The following is a 21,891-nucleotide window of genomic DNA, read 5'->3' on the forward strand; positions in this document are numbered from 1 at the left end:
CGCCGGCTGCCAATGGCTCGGCCGCCTGCGCTGAGCCTGCCCCCGCCCGCCCCTCCCGGCCCCGGCGAGGGGGTTTCGGGGTGATGCAATAGCCCGGGGACGAAGGGGGGGGGAGGGGAACAACCGGGAGGGAGAGGGGGGGACACCTGTCTTGAGGATGCAAAGCCAGGGCGCTGCCCGGGCAGGGGGGCGAGGGGCTGGTCCCGGCGCGGAGGGCCCTCCGCAGTGATGCTGTTTTCGGCCGCCGATATTTTTCCAGCCCCCCCCTCCCGATGTTTTTCCAGCCCCCGGCGGGCGGGAGGAGGAAGGAAGGAGAAGCGATGCGCAAGATGGAGCAGCCGCTGCCTGCGCGGCGGGGCCGGGAGCAGGGCCGGGCGCACGGGAGGTAGCCGAGCCGGAGGACGGAGAGCAGGTAGGCGAGGGGAAGGCGAGGGGAAGGCGAGGGACCGGCTCCGGACGGGGGGCTGGAGGCCGGGATGCGGGGTTGCGCCGGCCGGGGCAAGGGCAGGAGCCGGGTAAAGCGCCCCGCTGCGTGTGAGGCTGCCGGCCCGGAGCATCGCCCCCGCGGCCGCGGGTGGGAGCTGGGACCGCTGCCGTCTCCATCCCTGCGGGCTGGCCCAGACCTCTAAGGGGGTCTGTGGGGGTGACTTTGAGTGGTGACAGCTCGCTGCCGGTTCAGGTGTGTGTGCAGGCGCTGGGTGCCTGCGTGTAGGTGTCCCTGTGTGTGTTTTACCCCGTTTCAGATGGAGCGATCTCCCCCTACCGGGCCGCCCTTCCAGCACTGCTAATGTGTAGTCAGTACGCTAATGAGATATGCTGGGTTTTAGGCAAAAGGATAAGGGTTGTCTGTAAGATTGCACTTCAGTCCTATGTCCACAGAAATAGAGTCAGGTCCTTCGCTTTGCAGAACTCAGCCTGAAATAAACATCAGCAGATGTTGTGCCCCAGGACCGGAGTTTTAAATACTAGTCCTTGTGCATGTTAGTGGGTTTCTACCCTAATGCCGGGGGTCTGGATACTGCAAATTTAATAAAAACTACACTTCATGATAAAAAGTATCACATTTTGTTTCTTTTAAAGTTTACAGTGGGATGTTCGTTATCTATTTCACATCAATACATTGTAAACATGCAGTCCGAACGGTGAGAAACCTTATTACCACACACAGGTACTCAGCGTTTTCAGACATCTCAAGGAACAAGATCACCAGAGCATGTGCTAATTGTAAGGTACATCATTTACTGCCATACGATATGAAGCCCTAATCCTGCATGCAGCTTCTTCCAGAGTAAGCCCTGAATGACGTGAGGTTCCCTGTAGCATCAGGGCCCAAAACATGAGCGTATTGCTGCAGTGCATCTCTGGGATGTAGGTGAGGTCATAGGGAAGAGAGAAATATTTCTGAAGTCAGTGTAAGTGCAGGACACGGCATCTGGGTGAATCACACTCAATATCTCTGTAGACTGCAGGCTCTAGATGATAATATAATCACACGTTAATAGTTCTGAATTTCTATTGATTTTCTTTTGGAACTGTCTTTAGGAACAATTTTTCTTTTTTAAAAGCCTTTATGCTGATCATTATCTGCTCATAAAAATACTTTTTTTCATAGTCTGCATTTATCATCCTTTGGCACTACTTTGCTGCTGTTTAGACCTGTAACAACTGCGGGTTGTCCTTGTCTCTTCAAGCTTGTTCCTCAGCTCCTGATGTTACAGGAGAAAACCTCAACTTTGTTTAGGTCTCTGTGACCCAGTGGCTGGAGCGCTTGAATTATAGTCATCAGTAACTTCATGCCTCACACTTTTAAGTGCCAGATTCAAGCCTCAGAAACGTCTGACGCCTTCATGGGATCAAACCTCCTCTCTTTGCTTCTCTTCCTTGTCTTTGACATATTTTTACGGATTTTTTCTTTTCACACGTGGAGGAATAAATTTAGTGCTCGGTTTCATCAGGCTGTAATTGGAGAGAGGAAAATACCTACTTGTCTGGCTTCAGTGAGCTCTGGTTTGCTTTTCGTGTGGGAGTTTTGAGACCTCCACCTTCCGCACACGGGTCTTTTCATGCTGTGCAGGAAGATGTCACTGGCCTGGCAGAAGCATCTGTCCATCTCACAGGAGTCCTCAGAGAGGAAGCACAGACAACAGAGAAAGTGAGAGGACTTAAAAGACTTGGACTTCCTCAAAAAAGTATCTCCAGCAAGCATGAAGTCTTGGATATCTGGACTGACCTTCAGCTGTCTGGACTGTACTAGTGAGGTTCAAGAAGGGCCTCAGAATGGGTAGAGGGAGCAGAGCAAACAGGATGGCTCTGCAGAGCTGTGGTTCCACAGGAGGCTTAGCTCTTCTCCTAAAATATATTGCTAGTGCCTTGCTCCTGTGGCTCTTTGCCATCACGCCTTTTGGCTTCTTTTCTGGTCTTTCTATGTGGCTGTCCCCAATCCTGCTTCTCTATCTCTGTCTTTTCTGTGCAGGAGCAGAGAAAATAATGGAGAGAACAATACCCTCTTTCAGGAGAAGACTGCTGTAAATTTGCAGATCACAGGTAGCAATAGGGTTGTCACCAAAGTAGTTAGTCTACTGAGAGAGTCCAGGAATTGCTGGTCTTTATCCTGGGTCCCCACTGTCACAAGGGCTATAGAGGAGACCAAAGCTAGCAAAAAATGCTTCTCATTTTTGGACTAAATAATCAATTAGATTGGTAAAAACCCATCATCATCATCTCTGGTTTCTCTGGGGTGGCTGAAGAAGAGCAGTACAACCAAGGACTTGGGGGTACTGGTGGATGAAAAGCTGGGCATGACCCGGCAACGTGCACTCACAGCCCAGAAAGCCAACAGCATCCTGGGCTGCATCAAAAGCAGCGTGGCCAGCAGGGTGAGGGAGGGGATTCTGCCCCTCTACTCCGCTCTGGTGAGACCCCACCTGGAGTACTGTGTCCAGCTCTGGAGTCCTCAGCACAGGAAAGACATGGGCCTGTTGGAGCAGGTCCAGAGGAGGGCAATGGAGATGATCAGGGGCTGGAGCACCTCTGCTATGCAGACAGGCTGAGAGAGTTGGGGTTGTTCAGCCTGGAGAAGCGAAGGCTCTGGGGAGACATTGCAGCCTTCCAGTACTTAAAGTACTGAAAAAGGAGTTAAGGGAAAGATGGGAACAAACATTTTAGCAGGGCCTGTTGTGATAGGACAAGGGGTAATGGTTTTAAACTAAAAGAGGGTAGATTTAGACTCAATACAAGGAAGAAATCTTTTACAATGAAGGTGGTGAAACACTGGAACAGGTTGCCCAGAGAGGTGATAGATGCCCCATCCCTGGAAACATTCAAAGCCAGGTTGGACAAGGCTCTTAGCAAACTGATTGAGCTGAAAATGTCCCTGCTCACTGCAGGGGGCTTGGACTAGATGACCTTTAAAGGTCCCTTCCAACCCAAATTATACTATGATTTTGTGAAGAACAGACACAGCCAGATGGATGCTACTGCCCCAGCGCCAGAGGCGTTACCTGCAGTGGAGCGCTGGATGGCAGCTGGGGTGGGTGAAGGTGCTGCCACCCCAGGAAGCCCTGGCACGGTCCACTTGTTTGTATTGCTGCTAATCCACCCTGTGCACATCCTCTTCTGCCAGTGACAACTGCCCTGTCACCGTGTGGGACATGTGTCCAAGCTGGGCTGTCCTCAGTGAGAGCAGATGGAGCTTGGACGCATGGAAATCTTGCTGGCTTCTGCTGTCCTGACGACAGCCTCTGGAGGTCTGGCTTAACAAAGGGGTTTTTTACCTGTAGTGTTTTAGTGAAAACCATTGCACCGAAATGGGACTCAGTAGAGCCTGCGTAGAGTCTTTGCTTCTTACTTCATCCCTCAAGGAGATGGCCTGTCAGCCCTGCTCTTCACCAAGATGCTTTTTATTAACTTCTAAGCCTCCTGGGCCCTGATCGATGAGAAAAAGCCCTAGAGCAGCACACGTTGCTCAAGAGGCGCCAGTTGCAGGGCTGGGCATTTTTGAGGTCAGATAGTTTCACATCCAGGTAAGCAAGATGAGACGGCGACAGGGCTTATCGCTGTCCCTTCATGCACACACACACACACGTTGTGCACATTTGTCACCGCTTTACACACCACCACCAAGCGTCCCGCGCTGGCTCGGACACCCCCATGACACAGAGGTAGCGATGGCTGCACGGCCATGGATGCCGGCCGGGCTCTGCGCCCCGGCCCTGCGCTCCTCGCCCTGCCAGCACCACCTTTCCCGGCTGCCGGCAGGGAAAGACCCCCCCGCCAAATCCCTCCTGGAGGTGGAGGGGGGGGGTGTCCCCGCCGCCGCCCCGGCAGCGAGGTGCCCGGCCGCCATTTGCGGGGCGAGCGGCGGCGGCGCGGCCCGGCCCCGCGGCGCCTCCCCCGGCCCCGCCGCCGGTCCCCGCCCCGCCGCGGTCCCTCCCCGCTCCGTCCAGCCGGCGTTGCCCGCGTTCCCCCCGGGGAAGGGACGCAGCGCCCGCGGGAACCCGCCGCGGGGGACGCTGCGGCTGCAGCGGCCGGAGGAGCCGCTTGCCAGGCCCCTTCCCCCGGCCGCCGCTGTCGCCTCCTGGTGTTTGTTGCCGTTTTGCTGGTTTTCCCCCCGCCTTTTTTCCGGCTGATGTAGCCCGCCGGGGATGCGCTGGAGCGGAGCCGGGTCTCGCCGGCCCCGGGGGGGGTTCGGGCTCCGAAGCGGGGTCCGGCTGGCGAGGAAAGGGAAGCGATGGTAGCCCTGGCAGCCGTAGCGAGGACTAGCAGTAAGTAAATAACTTATCATCAATAATATACGCGCTGGTCTGATGATAGCACATACCCGACTTGTTGACACAACCAAGCGTTAATAACAGGAGAATTCTTGCCATTTTCATCAAGCAGCGAATTTTTATTTTTAACTCAAACGTTTTCAAGCTGCAGATGAGCGCGTGCAGGTGGTCTCAATCGTGTTGTTTATTCAGCACAATATGGTATTTAGCCCTCCGAAAGCATTGGTATGCTGCTAACATCTTTCTTTGCTTTTGTTCCAGAGGTACTGTGGATCAGCCTGTCATGGAGGGAACCAGGCAAAGCAGGATTTGTCGTCCCCACAAGATAAGTGAATCCTCAAAGGTTTGTACATTTTGTGTTGCCTACCAAAAAAGCAAGTTACAGAAAAAACAAGAAGGGGGGGGTTAAAGGTTCTCCTTTGGATGGGCTGGTTTGGAAGAATGTGACTATTCTGAGCTCTTAAAAAGAGGCATGAAAACGGTGGTCTACCTGCTCGAATATTTTTGATAGAAGTTGATTCCTAGTGATTAAAAAAAAAAAAAAAAGCAGCAGCAGCAGCAAATGGGCATCTGCTCATCATGACTCATAACTTAGAAAGGAAACCCACATAATCGCAGCACAGTATTTTCTCTACACCAAAAATTCAGTCATTAAATACGACGTGTTTATTTGGGGAATTTTTTGTACTGATCCATCTCATAAAATCCAAGCTAGTTACAGGAGCAAAGCTGGGACTATTCCTTAGATTTAGTCTTTGTTTTATATAAACTGGGAGCCTTGATTCTGCAAACAGTGGTTATTCCAGTGAACTCGAGACTTTTTCTTAGGTTTTTGAGGTTAATTTTCTTTGTATAGAATCTTTGTCTGCACAAATACATTGATTTTAGTTGTGAATCCATGGAAGTCTATCTTAGGTAGCTCTTTATGCAGGTCGTCATAAGATGTTAATAAGATGTTAATATCAGCTGTAATTATTATGTTCACTTTGTTTCATAGCAGTGAACAGCGAGTATTAGGTTACAGATGCTGCAGAGCAAGTACCTTGTGCTACCAACAACAGCTAGAAGAGAAAAACTTTTCAGTGCCCGTATCTGTCTTATCAAAGTTGAATGAGACAGATCTCATTTTCTTTTGCATCGCTGACGAACAGTGGTACTGCATTAACAATCTGAAAGAAATTAGATCTTTGAATCTGAAAGAAGTTAAAATACTGCTCTGATACAATTGAGAAAAGATAAATAGGACTAATTTTTAAATGCATCCCTACAAATATATTCTTTCCCTAAGTGCTGATCCTGTCTACCATTTAAATGGTTTAGTCTGAATGTAATAATAATTCATCGCATTAAAAATTAATTAACTTGACAGCATTGTTTTATTTTCTTGCTTAGACAGCAGCTGTCGCTATCTGTTAAATTTAGAATTAGTAGATAATGCTAAAGCTGTTCTACAGAATATAAATAGCTTGAGAAAGATGTTTGTGTTTAGTATAAAATTAGTCTTGGTTTTGAAACGTGCAGCTATCAGCTTCTGTTATTTGCTCGCTGAACGAATGAACTTGCGAAGTGGCTGCAGTATGTTAATGTATTGCGAGTCCATCCAATGCCGTACGTAACGATGTTATGCTTCATTTCTGAAGTAGCGGCAGTTCTACATGGCAACAAGGATTTTGGGAGTACAAGTTGTCAGGCATATTTGCGGTCAGGATTATGCTGCTGACTCGACAGCCAGCTGAGTAAATAGGCATCTCTGGCAAATCTTATATGCGGGTGTAGTCTTGTATGCGCTATGGGGGTATTAGAGAATATTAGAGAGAAATGATCAGCCAATTTACAGAGACGAGACGGAGTATGGGTTTGGTTTAATCCAATAACTGTCCCCCATGATTCGGAAGAGGGTGCTGTAAGGTGTTAGTTATTGTCTGCTCATCCACTATCCTTTGTCAGAGTTGCCACAAATGTCTGCTTTGTCCTTTGCCGTATTTCCCACCTCCTCCATCCCCTGGTCTTTGTGTGGGCTCCTGTATGATATCAGCATTTCTCAACCTCAGAAGAAAGAAGATTAAAAACTTAACAGTCCTTAAACCCCATGGTTTTTTTCTGTTACAGATCTCTGACAGTTTTATTGTTCAGTGGAAGTTACTTTGTTGTCTATGCCATAGATCCCATTTTAAGCTCAGAGATACGGTGAGGCCATGAGTGTAAGGCAAATTAAAGAGTTTTGGCCCAGAATACTTATAATTATCGAAGCCTCTTCACTTAGATTGGTTTAACTGTACACTTGCATGTACAGAGTTACTCCAACAGAAGGCTTTTTGGCAACTTAGTCTCTATTGTTTAGAAAAGAGTGTAAGCAAAACTAAAAAGAAACCACTGGGATATCACACTAAGAGCAGCACATTTGGTTATTAATTTGGGTCTCATCTTTGGTGGACTGCCTGTTGCTATACCACCGGCTGCTAAAAGGCAGACGTGGGAGGTGAGGCTCCCAAGGTTGGTATTAGCTCAGGATGATTGGCTGCCATCACGTCTGTACCGTGGCGAGCTGCGTGCGTTACCTCATCCTATAAAAGTACAGTTACCAAATTGTGTACACAGAGTGCATATCTCGAGTGAGGGTTGCAGGCAGGGGAAAAGCCTTGGCTCTAGGAGGTGAACCTTTCCCATCCAGGTCGGTAGAGAGATTGTCTCACCATGATTTAACCAACCCATTAATGGCTTAACCAGACAGCAACGATCATGTGCTTTCTGTTTGGGAAACGAGGAAAGCCACAGATAGTTAGGGTTTCTAGGAGAAGCAACAGTTTGGTGAAGGAAAGGTTGAACGCCTGAGAGGCTTGAAGGAACCTCAGGTCATCTGTGGGACTGTTTTCAATGTAGACGTGGCCGGAAACGCCTTTTCAGGGTGTCACTGGTAGGAATGCAGTCTGGGGGTGTAGAACTGGGCAAGACCCAGGGTCCTACAGCAGAAGTCTTCAGAGCTAACTTAGGTACGATACAACGATGTGTTTCCTTTCCACCTCCTTTCATTTCTCTTACATGTTCTTACAGGCTCTGCAACTCTGCCTGTTCTGGATTTGGTAATTAAAGTTACGTATTTGCATTTAACTTAACCTGGCTTTTATTAAGAGAGATCACAAGGTAACTGACTGTACCATCCAGCATGCCATTCCTCCGGAAGAATGGTCCTAAAAGCGGCATCACTTGACATACTGGGGTGACCAGCCCCTTCAGTACGTGTTCTGCAGGATATTCAAGGGGTAACAAAACATTTCCATTTTGGTTCTTCTTAAGACTGGTAACGCGAGTCTGCGAAAAAGAGGCAAATACTCTTTGCTTCAAAAGCTCTGTGGCACGTACAGAACTGGTGGGAAGAATGTCTGGACCAGAGGGATCCCAGAAGAGCACTTAATGGCCATGTTCTGAGGGCATTTTCCCCTTTCTTTAAAAGAAAAATATTTAGTTGTATTCATTAAAACAAAAGCTACCTCGGCTTCTGGAAGCAAGTAAAAGTCTTATGGGAATAAGTTATCCACATGTGTGGCTTTGCACATGAATAAACAGCTATTATTTTTGAATGCAGTGTGTGTGCCTGGAATAATATGGAGAGAAAGACAGGGATTTTACCCTAACGAGCTCAGAAATGCAGACTTCTGAAAAGATTTAAGGCGGGGGGGTAGCTGTCAAGTAAGCACTAACCCAAACAATACATGGGCTGAATGAAAATCTGTCATCTTGCTGCATGTGTATCTCCCACTACAATATTTAGCGAGCAGCCTAGTTGAGAAGAACTCTGTAAGGAGTCATTTGGGGGACAAGTAAGAAAGCAAGTGTCAGCAAGATGTCTCGAGGACAATGAGTGGAAGAGTTTCAGAAAATTGTGCTTGTAGAAATCATCTGGGAAGAGGTTTAGATGCAGCGTTGTGGAGGAGGCAGAAGTAAATTATAATAAAAAAGGGGAGCAGAAGCAGTAAAACTCTGCATAGTCCTTTCAAGTGAAGGTGAGGAGCTTGGGCTCACTATGTTGCTTGCCAACTGTTCTAAGTCATAATTTATTATAAATGTACAGCACAAGTAAGCTTTCTCTCTTGTGTAGGACTACATCTAATGGGAAAACACTTCATGCACACTGAAATTTATCTTGGTGAAGATAACATCTGCCTGATCCTGTTTGTTTATTCCAGGTGTACAGGTGGGATGACCACTCCAGTCTAGTTCTTCAGAGCCTGAATGAGCAGAGGCATCGAGGCCTCTTCTGTGACATTGTCCTTGTGGTGGATGAACAGAGAGTCCCTGCCCATCGGAACCTCCTCGCTGTTTGCAGTGACTACTTCAACTCGATGTTCACCATTGGCATGCGAGAAGCCCACCAAAAAGAGGTTGAACTTTTTGGAGCCTCTTACATTGGTCTTAAGGCTGTGGTGGATTTCCTTTATGGCAGTGAGCTGTCTTTAGATGGAGGCAATATCGACTATGTGCTCGAAACAGCTCACCTGCTGCAGATCTGGAAGGTGGTCGACTTCTGTTGTGAGTACCTGGAGAATGAAGTCAGCGAGGAGAACTATTTGTACCTGCAGGAGCTAGCCTCAATTTACAACCTGAAGCGCCTTGACTCCTACATTGATTCTTTCATCTTGCAGAACTTCGGCACGCTGTCTTTCACCCCGGACTTCCTGCAGAACATCTCCTTGCAGAAGTTGTGCCAATACCTGGACAGCAGCAACGTGCAGCAGGAGTGTGAGCACGACTTGCTGCAGGCTGCCTTGCAGTGGCTTACCCAGTACCCGGAAAGGGAGAACGAAGCTTACCAGGTTCTGGATAACATTCATTTTCCCTTGATACCTAAAAGTGATCTCCTCCATCGAGTCAAGCCTGCTGTCTGCTCTCTTCTTCCCAAAGAAGCAAACTGTGAGGGGTTCATAGAGGAAGCGGTGAACTACCATAACAACGTCACAGCTCAGCCAGTGCTGCAGAACAAGCGGACAGCCCTGCGGACCTGCGAGGAAAGGCTCCTTTTTGTGGGCGGGGAGGTTTCCGAACGGTGCCTGGAACTAAGTGATGATACCTGCTTCTTGGACATCAGAAAGGGGCACTGGGTAGCAGAAACCCCTCTCCCAGCCAGGCGAAGTCACCACTGTGTCGCAGTCTTGGGAGGCTTCATCTTCATCGCCGGAGGCAGCTTTTCAAGAGACAACGGAGGGGATGCAGCTTCAAATCTCCTATATAGGTATGATCCCCGCTGTAACCAGTGGATAAAGGTGAGACTTAAGCTGTATTATTTCTCTGTTTAAAGTCCTTAATGTTTAAAGTGTTTTCTTATTTTTGGTAGAAAGACAGGGCTTGTTAAAATAGCCAATGTAGCAACACTTGCAAATGGCAAACCGAGTTATTTAAATTGAAAAAGCAGCTACTTAAATCCTTTGTGGGAATGCTTAAGTTACACACGCGGCCAAAGACTTTGGGGCAGATTTTCAGCTTCACTTGGGAATTGAGCATCTCATCTGTGAACTTCCTGGTCAGCATCCATCTGCAAGTCTCGAGATTACTTTTAGGAATAATGCTAGACTGGACTTACAGACGCGATTGCTTAGTTTGTCTTTCTCAAGCAGTAGCACATCTAAGTAAAGAAAAAAAAACGGTTCTGATGTAAAAAGAAAATGTCTCTGACACTTGCCAAATGTCTATGTGCTAAATGTCTCTTAGAACAAGCTATTCACTTCCAGTCCTCCTGTAAAACCCTGCGGCCAGTGCAGGACCTTTAAAATATTACACTGTTCCCGTATTTTGAACCAATCGTACTGTGTGGTTCAGTTGTGTTTCTGAGTGATTCCAATTTATGTTTCTTGCAGAGTTTTGGAAGGAGGCCCATGTAACACAAACCTTTACAGAATGACCTGTCTCTTACATGCTTTCTGTTGCCCCCTTTTTTTTTGAAAAGGCGTGCTACGTAACATGCTACTGCAGAAAAACTTACATTCATAAGTATCTTATGAATATAATGGATGAAAACCAGTAGCTCTCCTTTTCAAATAAGTGGGAAGGAGGAAATTCTATCTTCAGAAATGAATATACGTTAAGTCAGCTTGCTCACCAGACGTTTGAAGATGTCAGCACGTTATTTTTTTTGACAGGTTGCCTCCATGAGACAACGCCGTGTAGATTTCTACCTGGGAGCTATTACCGACATGCTGGTAGCTGTTGGTGGCAGGAATGAAAATGGGGCACTTTCTTCAGTTGAGACCTACAGTCCTCAGAAGGATTCATGGTCCTATATAGCAGGCTTGCCAAGGTAACCGAGATGTTTGGAAAGTTATCCCGTGTTTGAAGAACAGTAGTAGAGGGAGCTTGTGTGACTTTAGCTGATGAATGTGTATCCGCAGAAGGGAGGCAAGGGGATATATCACCAATATGGTATCAGCAAGGAACAAGCCATATCGGCTTTTGGTATTTGAGTAACCATCTCTTCCAGGCAGCGTGCCTCCTGTCAGCTTGGTTGGTTTTAATTTTGGTCCTGAGGTACATCTGAAGGATGGGAGGAAGAGCCCTTGTAATTTCGCTCTGCTATTCTTAAAATGTTTTTCCTGATGTCACTTGGAATTGAGTCTTTTTGGAGGCACTTTTTAGATCTTGATCAAAGGCTTTTGTAATTTATTTGGCCTTACTTTGTCACCTTGTTGTGATTGTTTTCCTTGCAAGGTGTTTCTCTCTGTTTGGCTGCTCAGGTTGGCTGTTGCAGATAAACCACATTTATCTGTATTGTGAATACAGATAACCCGGGTAAATGTGGCCTCTCTTTCTCTCAGTCTGAGTTAAAACTCAGCTGCTTTACTTTTGAGAGGCTTTCATACCGCAGCTCTTCTTGTAACAGCCAACAGGACACTGCTTCTATCTTGAATCAATGTTTGAGTAGTGACTTCATAAGAATGCTACGATAGCATTTCATTTGCAAACAGCTATTCAGATTTAGTAATATTTCACATTCATGGAAATTACAGGAGTATTGGCTATACAAGTGGTATTTTCATGGTGTCTGAAACCTGCAACTTCAGCAGCAGTGCTTGCTGTCTTAGCGGCATCACGAATAAGAGAGCTGCAATTTGATTTGAGAGTTCAGGGTTTTTTTCCCTTATTCCCTTCGCTGCAGAGCTGCAGAGCCATAGGCAGCCAGTGAAGGCACAGAAGCCTGTTGCCCAATTCTATTTTGGGCAGGTGCTGCAATGCGAGCCTGATCCAGGCTAACAGCTGGGCTCGAGCGCTCTTCAGAAGCAGGATGCTTTTTTCCGGTTTATTTCTGCTCGCACAGACAGATCCAGCAGTTGAGGCTAAACAGCACAATCTTGCCTGGGAAGCTGTGCTTGAATGTCTTCAGTTCCTAAGCCCTTCTGTTAATTGGGGTGACCTGTGAGATACCAGTAACGTCTCACAGGAATCATAGCGCAGCTTTTTTTTTTTTCCTTTTTGCTTATTTTTAAAAACATTTTTCAAAGAACTATAGATGTGACCTGACTGCCTTGTATGTTATTCCAAAACCACTCACAGTGGAACAGGTATGGATTTTTTTTTTCCCAGCGTATAAGTGGTCCTGGGGAAGCTTGCAGACTGTAAGCTGTCCAAAAAGGGGTGTTTTTTCTGCAAGTTCCTCCTGCTGCTTGTGGGTTGGCTTTGGGAATTTTGCAGCTGCAGCGTTTAAAAGTGGACTTTGATGTGGGGGGTGTTCATTTTTTTTATTTGATTGCGTAGCTGATCCGCTTGGACTAGGCAAAAGTCCCCCTTATGGGATAGACTCCGCTCACATTGACTTAGCTGTTTGCGAAACTGCAGGGTTAGGCTGTAACACGACGACTATTTAAGTTGTTGCCGCATCCCAAAGAAATCGTTCTGCGCTCTCTCCTCCTGCCTGCCCTGTCCTTGTCCTGTGCTGCTCAGGTGTTTGTGCAGCTGCGTAGTGAACTAGGTAGTTTCACGCTTTTCTGTAGCTGCTCTGTTGCATCTTAATATGTCTTCAGTTAGATCTTAATGGACACTTAGTACCTTCAGGTTTTCTGTCTTTCCAGCCCTCTTTCTCCTGTTTGAGAACTCTTGCGTTGGGCAATATGTTGTTAGCTGGTTTTCTGTGCAGAAGGAATAAAAGAAAAAAAAAAAAACCTCATGCAGGTTGCAAAAGGTAAAAGTTGTCGCAGAGGTGACCAACAGAAAGAGACCTTTCTCAGTGCAGGGACAAGTGAGCGCTGCTTGAGCTCAGAGAGATGTGACTCTGGCAGGTGTGGGTGGCTGCCAGAAGGGATCTGGGCAGTCCTGATGTCCTTCAGATGGATTTGCTGACAGTAGAGGAAGGATGAGAGAGAGTTTTGTGATCTATTCAAGACTAGAAGAAAGCATGCTAGCTGCAGTTCCTTCTGTGTACTACTGTCTTCCCTTCAAATTACTCTTGATCTGATCTTTGCTTTCCTCCCCACCACATGCTTTCGTTCCTCAAACTGATTTTAGTTACTCTTTTTAACCAAATAATGTCTTCCCCAGCCCTATTCTAGCAGCAAGTCTCTTCTCCTCATGTAGAGGAAAATCAGAAGCTCCAATCCTCTGCTTCCCGATCGCCTGATCAGGCAACATGTCCCAACAGAGCTGCCTTGTTTCCTGCATTTTCCTGTCTTCTTCCCTCTGAAGAGAACACGTGCAGGATTTTTGTCCTCTTGGGTGCATGGCCGCCAGAAGCAGGCTCCCTGCCCATGGCTCTGGTGGTGTTTCTGACTGCTCTAAGCCAGCTACCGCCTGGAAGATTATTCCCTGGAGCGATAGGCACACGCTGAGCTCATTCTGGGGTGTAGGCTTGCATAGCTCCATTTGAGCTGCGTGGGGTTGGACTCTCAGAGGTTATATTTGTTAAAGCTTCTGCTCTGAACGTGCAGAAAATGGTTGTATCTTTTTTCTTCCCAAGGGTTATAGCTTGCCATGTGTGTGGAGATTTTCAGGGGAAAGGCAACGGTTGCGTCCTTGAATACACGTCTCCTGTCCGCTGCCAAATCTGGTGTCCGTGTTGCTGTACGCAGGCACAGTCACACTCCTCTAAGGAAGAGCTTTGCAAGCTCTTTTTTATCTCTTCTTTCCCTCGCCCCCTTCCCAGCCCATCATGGTCAAAACAACGCATCATTTTCCCTCACCACTTTCTTGGAAGGAGCTGAGCTGTTTTGACTAAAATAACGCTGTCTTACTGAAGAAGAAAACACAGCTTCTTGAGGCAGATGCTTAACGTGGAAGACTTCAGCCAAGCTATCTACAGGGTGGACCTGGTCCAAGTTTGCTATAAGTGAATTTTGCCCGACTCTCATTCGAGTCCTTGGTTGTGGGATACCTTTCCCATTCTTCAGAGAGGTCCTGTATTTTTTTCACCATTTTCCCAGGCTCTTTGGGAGCAGTTGCTGCCATAGTTTCTAGCCCGGAAGGGAACAGCGGTGGCTGACAAGCTTGGCAGAGCAGAAGCTGGTGCAATGTTGAATAGACCATGAAAAAGTCTGCTGCAGACATCAGGGAAATTAACTGAGCGTCCCTAGGTTAAAGTTTGGCAGAACAACTGAAAGCAGTTGTATGAGGAAATGTGTTGGAACAGGTTAACGAATGATGGTATCTGCTCTACCAGTTGCGTCATGAATAATCTCGCAGGGTTGCAACAGGTGGACACCGAGATTCAGAGCAACCACAGCTCGCCTGGACTTTGGTTGGAGTAGGGGATTCCCAAAGCTCTATGGGGTTAGGCCAAGTGTTTTTCTGTTTAAGAAAGTAAATGTTAGATTTTCTAGCATTTACTGAATGGTGTTAGTGTCAGAAACTGTAGTTCTTGCAGCATTGTGCCTAGGTAAGTTATTCAAAATCGGCAGCTAGCTCTAGCAGATGTTCTGGACCGAAACTTCTTTCTCCTTAATGCCTCTTTTTCTGGCCAGTCTTATAGATAACGCTGCCAAAACGCTTGATGCTTTCTGTTGGAGGGTGTCAACCCAAGCTATTCTGTGATTCTATGTCGGAAACCCCTGTATTGAGGTGTCCTGTTCTGTTGCACATTTAGAAGTGGCCCTGTTTAGACCACAGGGCCTGCAGAAAGGATTCTTAGTGATTGTTTTCAATTTGTGCAGTATATTTCATGCAGTTTTCTATTCATGTGAAGCCCGGTATGCGCAATTTTGGGTGAGCTTTTCAGAAGTCAGGCAAAGTGCAACAGCTCCAGCGTATTTCAACGGGTAATCTCCCTATATTGGAAAATAACAAATTGATGGTCGATTTGATGCTTCAAATATGATTGCCTCTTTCAAATTACTCTTGCAGCTATTGCTGTTCACTAGACATACCCGTTGACTGAGGCAAAAAGAAAGAAAACCATCAGTGTTCTTTCTGTGGCTGTCTGTGCTAGGCTGCTTGCGTGTGCTTGAGACAAAAAGTCTGTTGCTTGCTTACTTGTAGAGAATTCCACTTTTTGGTTAGTGTAGGAAAACGTTTAAACACAGCCTCTGCAGTGGAGTGCACTGCACGTCCGGCAAGTAGCTTGCTGGTTACATGTGGGTTTAAAATCAATTGCAGTTTGAGAAGGCAAACGAATTCAAGTTGTCCATCTTACTTCCCAGATAAGTAGTCCACTTCTTAAGACCCATTCCTGTGTATATAGAGAAGCAAAGACTCTAGTAACCAGACCGGGTGCCGCTGGAGACGTATGCTCCCAGTTCTTGCCTGTAAGAGACCACAAAGCAAGGTAGAGCAGCGTTTGTGTACGCTCCGCCTGCCATAGCGTTTCTGGCAGGTGCGAAAGCCGGAGCGCGGGTGCTCAGGGTATTTCCTGTCAAACAGAAGCACCAAGCAAGAGTTAGGTGCTTCCATGGTTAGGCAGATTGTGAGCTGTGGATTTTTTGAGTTGCCCTTTTGGGTATAGTCTCATAACTACGCTTTAGGTGCCTGTCTTTTTTTCTTTCTTTCTTTTTTCTGAGTGGCTAAGAAGCAGTACAGTACTGAAGTCATCTCTTCAAGGTCTCCAGGGATGGTGCTCCAGCCCCGATAGTTGCAAGGTCTGTTTTGGCCACGCGGCATTCTTAGGCCAAGCGTGTCAAGGATTTCTCTGTTTCTTGGAGCTGGAGCCTATCAAAATATCTGATTCAGACACTGGTCAGGGATCAGAAGCTTCGGAAGGCATCTAGAATAACAAACATCTTTTAGCTTTTCTCAGAAGTATTGTGCTTTCAGGGTAAATGTGGGTTTTCTTTTCTATTCCACCTTTTCCCTTGGCACAAAAGCGCTTGGCACTTAGGTGTGTGGAAGAAGTTATGATACCGTTTGTGTAGCTGAGACAAACTATTACCATGTGAAATAAAAACAGCTCAAGGTTCTATCCACATTGAGTTTCGAGCGTGTTCAGGCACGGTTCAAAAGCATTCCAGGCTAAAGTAATGTTAACGTAGGTTTGTCTGCCATAGAGGTTGGAGCTGTCTTGAGTCCTTGACTACAAAGGATGGTAGCAGAGGCTCGTGAGGGCAGCATGATGATTTTACTATACTGCTCTGCAGCCCAATGGCTATTAAATTGTTTGGGCTCTTTGTAGCAGTGTGTGAGCCAGTTTGCTGTGGCTGGTGTTGCAGCTACACCTTCTGATGCCCCCCGTGCCCGAGAACAGGCAAAAAAAGGCATGTGCAGGAAGGGCATGTGTTCAAAGAAGCCAAGGCTGTCCCTCACCTTAGCATCCCACTTCTAAGAGCCCAAAAGAGTTTGGTCAGGAATATCGTAGTGTGAAGTTAAGAATGGCCTCAAGAATTAGGTTTGTAGTGGCTTTTTTGTAGCTGATCAAAGGGGTTCTCTCTGCCCTGTGGAAAGAGCATGCATGATGTTGGTTTCTACCATGTCATTTTGTCTTATTTCAAACGTGGACTCTGATCTATTGAGGACGTGGACTCTGATTGACTGAGGTCTGTTGCCTTGTCTTGGGGTGACCAAAGAAGTTATCACCTGTATAGCAGAAGTGGTAGAAGAGGTGGATAGCTCGTGAAAAGGACACTACATGTACCATGACTGCAAATAAACTGGGCTGTGAACACTGGTGGGTAAGAAACGTGATCCGTGATCGTGCAGTGCTGTGGAAGGGGAAGGCAGCAGTAGTTTTCTTGTTGGTTTTTCTTGGTTAATCGCTACTGGTGAGTCTGAGAGGTGTCATGATTATTTCCTCTTTCTGTCATAGAAACCCTTGCTGAGATGTGGATTTTTTCCTCTCTGGCCCTCTCAGACTGATCCAACCCAAGCACTGGAGCAGGAAAATGGGAGTGAAGGCCGTGCCAACTAGAGCAGTATGGGTTACTTCTCTTGTATGACACACTGTAGAGGATGCCTTAAAAAGTGATTGTCATACCTTAGCGCTCTGTAGCGACCAGGTATGAAAAGGATGCCTTAAAAAGTGATTGTCGTACCTTAGCACTCTGCAGCGCAGGGTGAGGCCGTATGAATGAGAATAGTTACTGGGTAACTAACAGGATCGGGGATTCTTCTGTCTTTAGTGACTGTTTATATTCTCCTTTAGTAGCAGTCCTTGTTGAATGCTTGTGTATCTTGATAAAATCCATAAGTATTAAGTCGGATCATTTTTGTTTGCCTGTCCTAGGTTTACGTACGGCCATGCTGGAACAGTCTACAAGGAATTTGTGTACATTTCAGGAGGCCATGATTACCAAATTGGCCCCTATAGAAAAAACCTGCTGTGTTACGATTACCGCACGGATGTTTGGGAGGAGAAGAGGCCAATGATCACTGCCCGAGGGTGGCACAGCATGTGCACCTTACAGGACAGTATCTACTCCATTGGTGGCAGCGATGACAACATCGAAACCATGGCTCGCTTTGACATTCTGAGCGTGGAGTCGTACAGCCCTCAGTGTAACCAGTGGACCAGAGTTGCTCCTCTGTTGCAAGCAAACAGTGAGTCAGGGGTGGCAGTTTGGGAAGGCAAAATTTATATCCTCGGAGGCTACAGCTGGGAAGAAACGGTCTTCTCCAAAACGGTCCAGGTTTATGACAAGGAGAAAAATAAGTGGTACAAAGGAACTGACTTACCTAAAGCAATTGCTGGTGTGTCTGCGTGTGTCTGTGCATTGAAACCCAAAACAGAGGACAAAAAGAAAAAGTCGAAAACAAAAAAACATCAAGATCGAGGAAGATGACTACTTCTGGATAACTACCCTTTCATGGTGGACTCCAAAAGAACTTTGTATTTAATCATTTCTATCTAACCTTGATTCTTCTTTTTCTTTTTAAATGGGGGGGGGGGGGGAGGAGGCATCTTCTGAAGCCTCAGAAAATGTACAGTTGAATGAGGTTTTTGGATTAAGCTCGTGTTTAAGGTAAAAACAACAAAAGAAACCAAAAAAACCCTACCCTACTACTATATAAGGGGCGATACGGCAAGAAAGGTTATGCTGCTCTCCTCAGTGTTAAGGCTTAGTCTTTTACTTCTGTGGTTCATGGCATTTCCACATATATCATATTATATCAACCTTTTTAAAATAAGGTTGAATCTGTGGCTGAGATGATAATGTCAAAGGTGAGGAGGCAGAGCAGTAAGTATCTGGTTTGAAGTTACAGAGCAGTTCAATAGAGTTCAGAAGCAACTGCTAAGAAAAAAACAGATCTTCGATGTTGTTGTAAATCTTGAATCTTTGTAACGTTAAATTTCATTTGCAATACATTCTTGAGTTGTTTGTGTCAGATTTCTGGAAGACATGAGTGTTCAAAGAGAGTATCACTTTTGGTGAATGCAGGTCAGATCGGCTTGAAGAGCAAATAACTCCACCATACTCTCAGATTATGAAGACCTTACCGTGTGGCTAAAAATAGATGGAATTGACTTGGGCTTGGATTAATAGCATTGTTAACTTTGAAATCTGGGAAAGGTGAGGTGACTTTTGCATCCCTTGTTGTGGCGCTTTTCGTATCTAAACACATTTTACTTAGGCTTTAAAACATGCCCCAGAATGAGGGGGGAAAAAAGTCTACGGAAGAACTTGAAAGGTGATGTGAGGATTTGGATGGAAACTGTACAATTTGCCTTGGGCTTCCAAACAGATGGAACCGTTAGAGCTCACTGCGAGTTTGGGGTTTGCTGAATAGGGTAACAGTGGGGAGAAACGGCAGGAGGATCCTTCAGGTGAACTTGGAGATGTCCCTCCCCAGCCTTACCAGGCTGTAGAAGCTGCGGTCCACTTCATTTAACTCTAGCCTCACATGGTCACAGCTGGTAGCCAGTGTGAGCAGGGGCCCGTGCTGGACTTCTCTGTTGTCAGAAAGGTTATTAACCCAGGATGGTTAATTGGGGTTTGCTAATCCTGAAGAACAGCAACTTGTTTTTTACCTGAGCTCACATTTCCCCCGCCCCCCCCCCCCCCCTTTTTTTTTTTCCAACTTCAAATGTCTTTTCCTAAGAGTAGCCTTTTCTGATGGCTTTGGCAGGGACTCGAAGCCACGGCTCATGAGGTGTGCGGCCGAACACCTTCCCCAGCCAGACAGGTTCGAAAGGAAGAAACCCAAAATACGTGCAGGACTGGGTTTGGGATCCAGACAGTGGGACTGAACTGAAAGTCATCTGTTAGGTCTCTGTGTCACACCATCCTCTGCATACCAAGGGAAGAGATTTCCGACCCAAGTGTTAGTCCACCCTCTACAAACACAGCTGATTCTGCTGCAGATATTAAAATTCCCCGACTGTCTGGCCAGCTCTCAGGCATTCACCCTGGGGCATTGTACAAACGCGCCTCTGATTTGCAAGAAGTCGATCACCAGCAATCTGATACAACCATTTCGGTTATTGTAATAATGCCAGGCCACAGATTAATATTCCTCCTTCCCAAAAGAAGAAATTTTTAGAAAGTTTTTAAAAAACAAAACTTTTATACTTTTTTATAACACATTTTGCTAACTCAGTCTCTTGTTTGCCATATATGATATTATTTACTATAGAAGCTACTGCTCTGTAATTGTGACCCCGTTGTTGCCGTCAGGAACTCGTCATTTGATGGGTCTTTTAGCCTTTGTGTAGCTGGTCAGGATGCGGTGCAGCTGTTAGAGCAGCACTTACATTCTCGGCATTGTCCGGCAGTCAGCTATAACTGTGACTATTGTGCGGCCTCTTCCCCGATAGTCCGGCTCGCCAGACGTGCTAATAAACACGCTTTGTTTTCAGCCAGTGGTGATCTGCTGAGTGGATTTCGAGGGCTTTGGTTTAAAGTTCCGCTGGGGAACTGTCGATTGTTGCTGTTATTTCTTCCTCAATCCTTCTTCCGCATCTCCCCTGTGCACCATAGCCATGTATTTCAGATTTGCCTTTTTTTCCATCTGGTGTACATCCAGTTGATATCCTGCTGCCCTTCCCCGCCCCCCCCCCCCCCAACTATTTACCTCAATAATTGGAAAACACTAAGAAAACAATTCTGCACTTAACTTCATTCGAAGCTCTTGTAAACTAAAGAACTTTTAGATATATTACAAGAACACATTTGTATTGAAAGAGGTACCTCTGAATAAATTTCTGGAGTGCGAGGAAGTTATAGGTTTCTTCTACAGTGCTAAAAAAAAGGATTTAAGAAAACTAGTTGAAATTAATTTTGTGAAACTCCGTGAGGTTTTTTTGGTGTTCAAAAAAAAAAAAAAAGCCTCAGGAGTTAGAGTTTCATTTGCATTAATGGATTTATTTTAAAGCCTTTGTACACTGCATGAGGTAATGGTTATTCTTTTTTTTATCCTAAAAATAAATTAAAATACAAAAAAAAAAAAAAACAAAACCAACAAACCAAACATTTTGGTTATAACAAACTCATTAATGAGTTGTTTGGGTTTTTTTTTGTATCTGAAATCCTTGCTATGTTGACTGACAACTACTTAACTTTTGGGGACATTTTCATGTGTAAGTATAGAACAAAAATTTCAAAGACTTGCTTTGTTTCTGTTAATGGGTTGCTTGTTACTATATCCCCCCCTTTTAATGTGTTTATGTATTACATTAATGTCTGGAAACAATAAATCCAGTTTAGAATATTGTATTCATCACCGTCTGACTTGTGTATTGATTTAGTTGGGGTTTTCCTTTTTTGATAAATGGGAAAGAAGTAATTTTGTATTATTTTTAGGTGGCGGTGATAATGGTGGAAACATTTTAATACGCAGAAGCTAAATGTAACAATATGAAGCAGAAATATAACTTATTTGGCTGAGATCGTGCTCCAAACCAGACAGTCAGAAATGACTTTTCAGATTTTTTACAGCTGTGACAGAAGACTCCATCCACTTTATACAGTGGTTTCAAAGACAGTGTTTAATGGGGAATAGATAAACAGAGTTATGACTTTGTAACATTAAACTTAATTGCATAGGCAAAATACAACCTCAGTACTCACTGAAGTAAGCTTTATTTTTCCAGGTCCATTTATTGTCCCTTCAAAACCAGAGGCTGTAGGTGAGTATGGGACATCTCTCTTGTTATTAGAGGTCACCAGGGTACTGTACCTGTTATTGCCGTAATCATTTTTCCATTATTAAAGGAAGAAATGATTACCATTTGCACTTACAAGACCCCGTAGTAAGCGTCGCTAAAAGTGCAGTCTGGCAGAGTGCCCTTGATTTTGGATGTTGTGTACCCGGACATGGCTTATCGTCGCTCGGGAAGTGCTGGTAGATAGCGGACGATGCTTGAGAATCACTGAAACTCCCGAGTGCTGAACTGCTGTGTGACACTGGTGCACTGGAGTCCTGCAAAAATGGAAGGGAGAATACATAGGAGACTTCTACTCTGATTTTTGTAGTCGGAGCAGTCCCCTCGGAGAGTAATTAAGATCGTTAGAGAAAAGACCTACCCCCCTGGTCTGTGCTCTTGGGGACTGAGCCTGGCCTCTGCACCTGCGCGTGCCGCTGCCTTCACCTGTACGCTTTGTAAAACATTTTACTGCTTGCCGGGAAGCACAGCTCTTTCTTCCTGCCCTGGGGAAAAATAACTAACTGCTCTACCTCATTTTTAAAAAGGCTTCTGTTGCCAAATTCTGAGGAAAGCTTGTTTTACCTGACACAAAGCAGCTACCAGAAAACCTCAGGTTTTCTCTTCCCACACTTCCATGCCGGT

At 45.9% G+C, this 21,891-nt stretch overlaps 1 protein-coding gene across 2 annotated transcripts; it reads left to right on the forward strand.

Moving 5' to 3' along the window:
* The first annotated feature begins 49 nt into the window (after positions 1-49).
* Positions 50-20,784, forward strand: KLHL36 (kelch like family member 36). 2 transcript variants are annotated; one of them, XM_063334736.1, is made up of 5 exons: positions 50-412; positions 5,031-5,112; positions 8,954-10,027; positions 10,901-11,058; positions 17,392-20,784. In XM_063334736.1, exons 2-5 carry the CDS (start codon positions 5,053-5,055, stop codon positions 17,945-17,947), a joined length of 1,848 nt encoding a protein of 615 aa, XP_063190806.1. In that variant the 5' UTR covers positions 50-412; positions 5,031-5,052; the 3' UTR covers positions 17,948-20,784. The 2 variants fall into 2 exon arrangements, with proteins under 2 accessions (XP_063190806.1, XP_063190807.1); XM_063334737.1 differs by lacking the exon at positions 50-412 and adding an exon at positions 4,637-4,763.
* Positions 20,785-21,891: the final 1,107 nt, after the last annotated feature.

This window comes from Chroicocephalus ridibundus, chromosome 4 (genome assembly GCF_963924245.1).
Source record: "Chroicocephalus ridibundus chromosome 4, bChrRid1.1, whole genome shotgun sequence".
Lineage (NCBI taxonomy): Eukaryota > Metazoa > Chordata > Aves > Charadriiformes > Laridae > Chroicocephalus > Chroicocephalus ridibundus.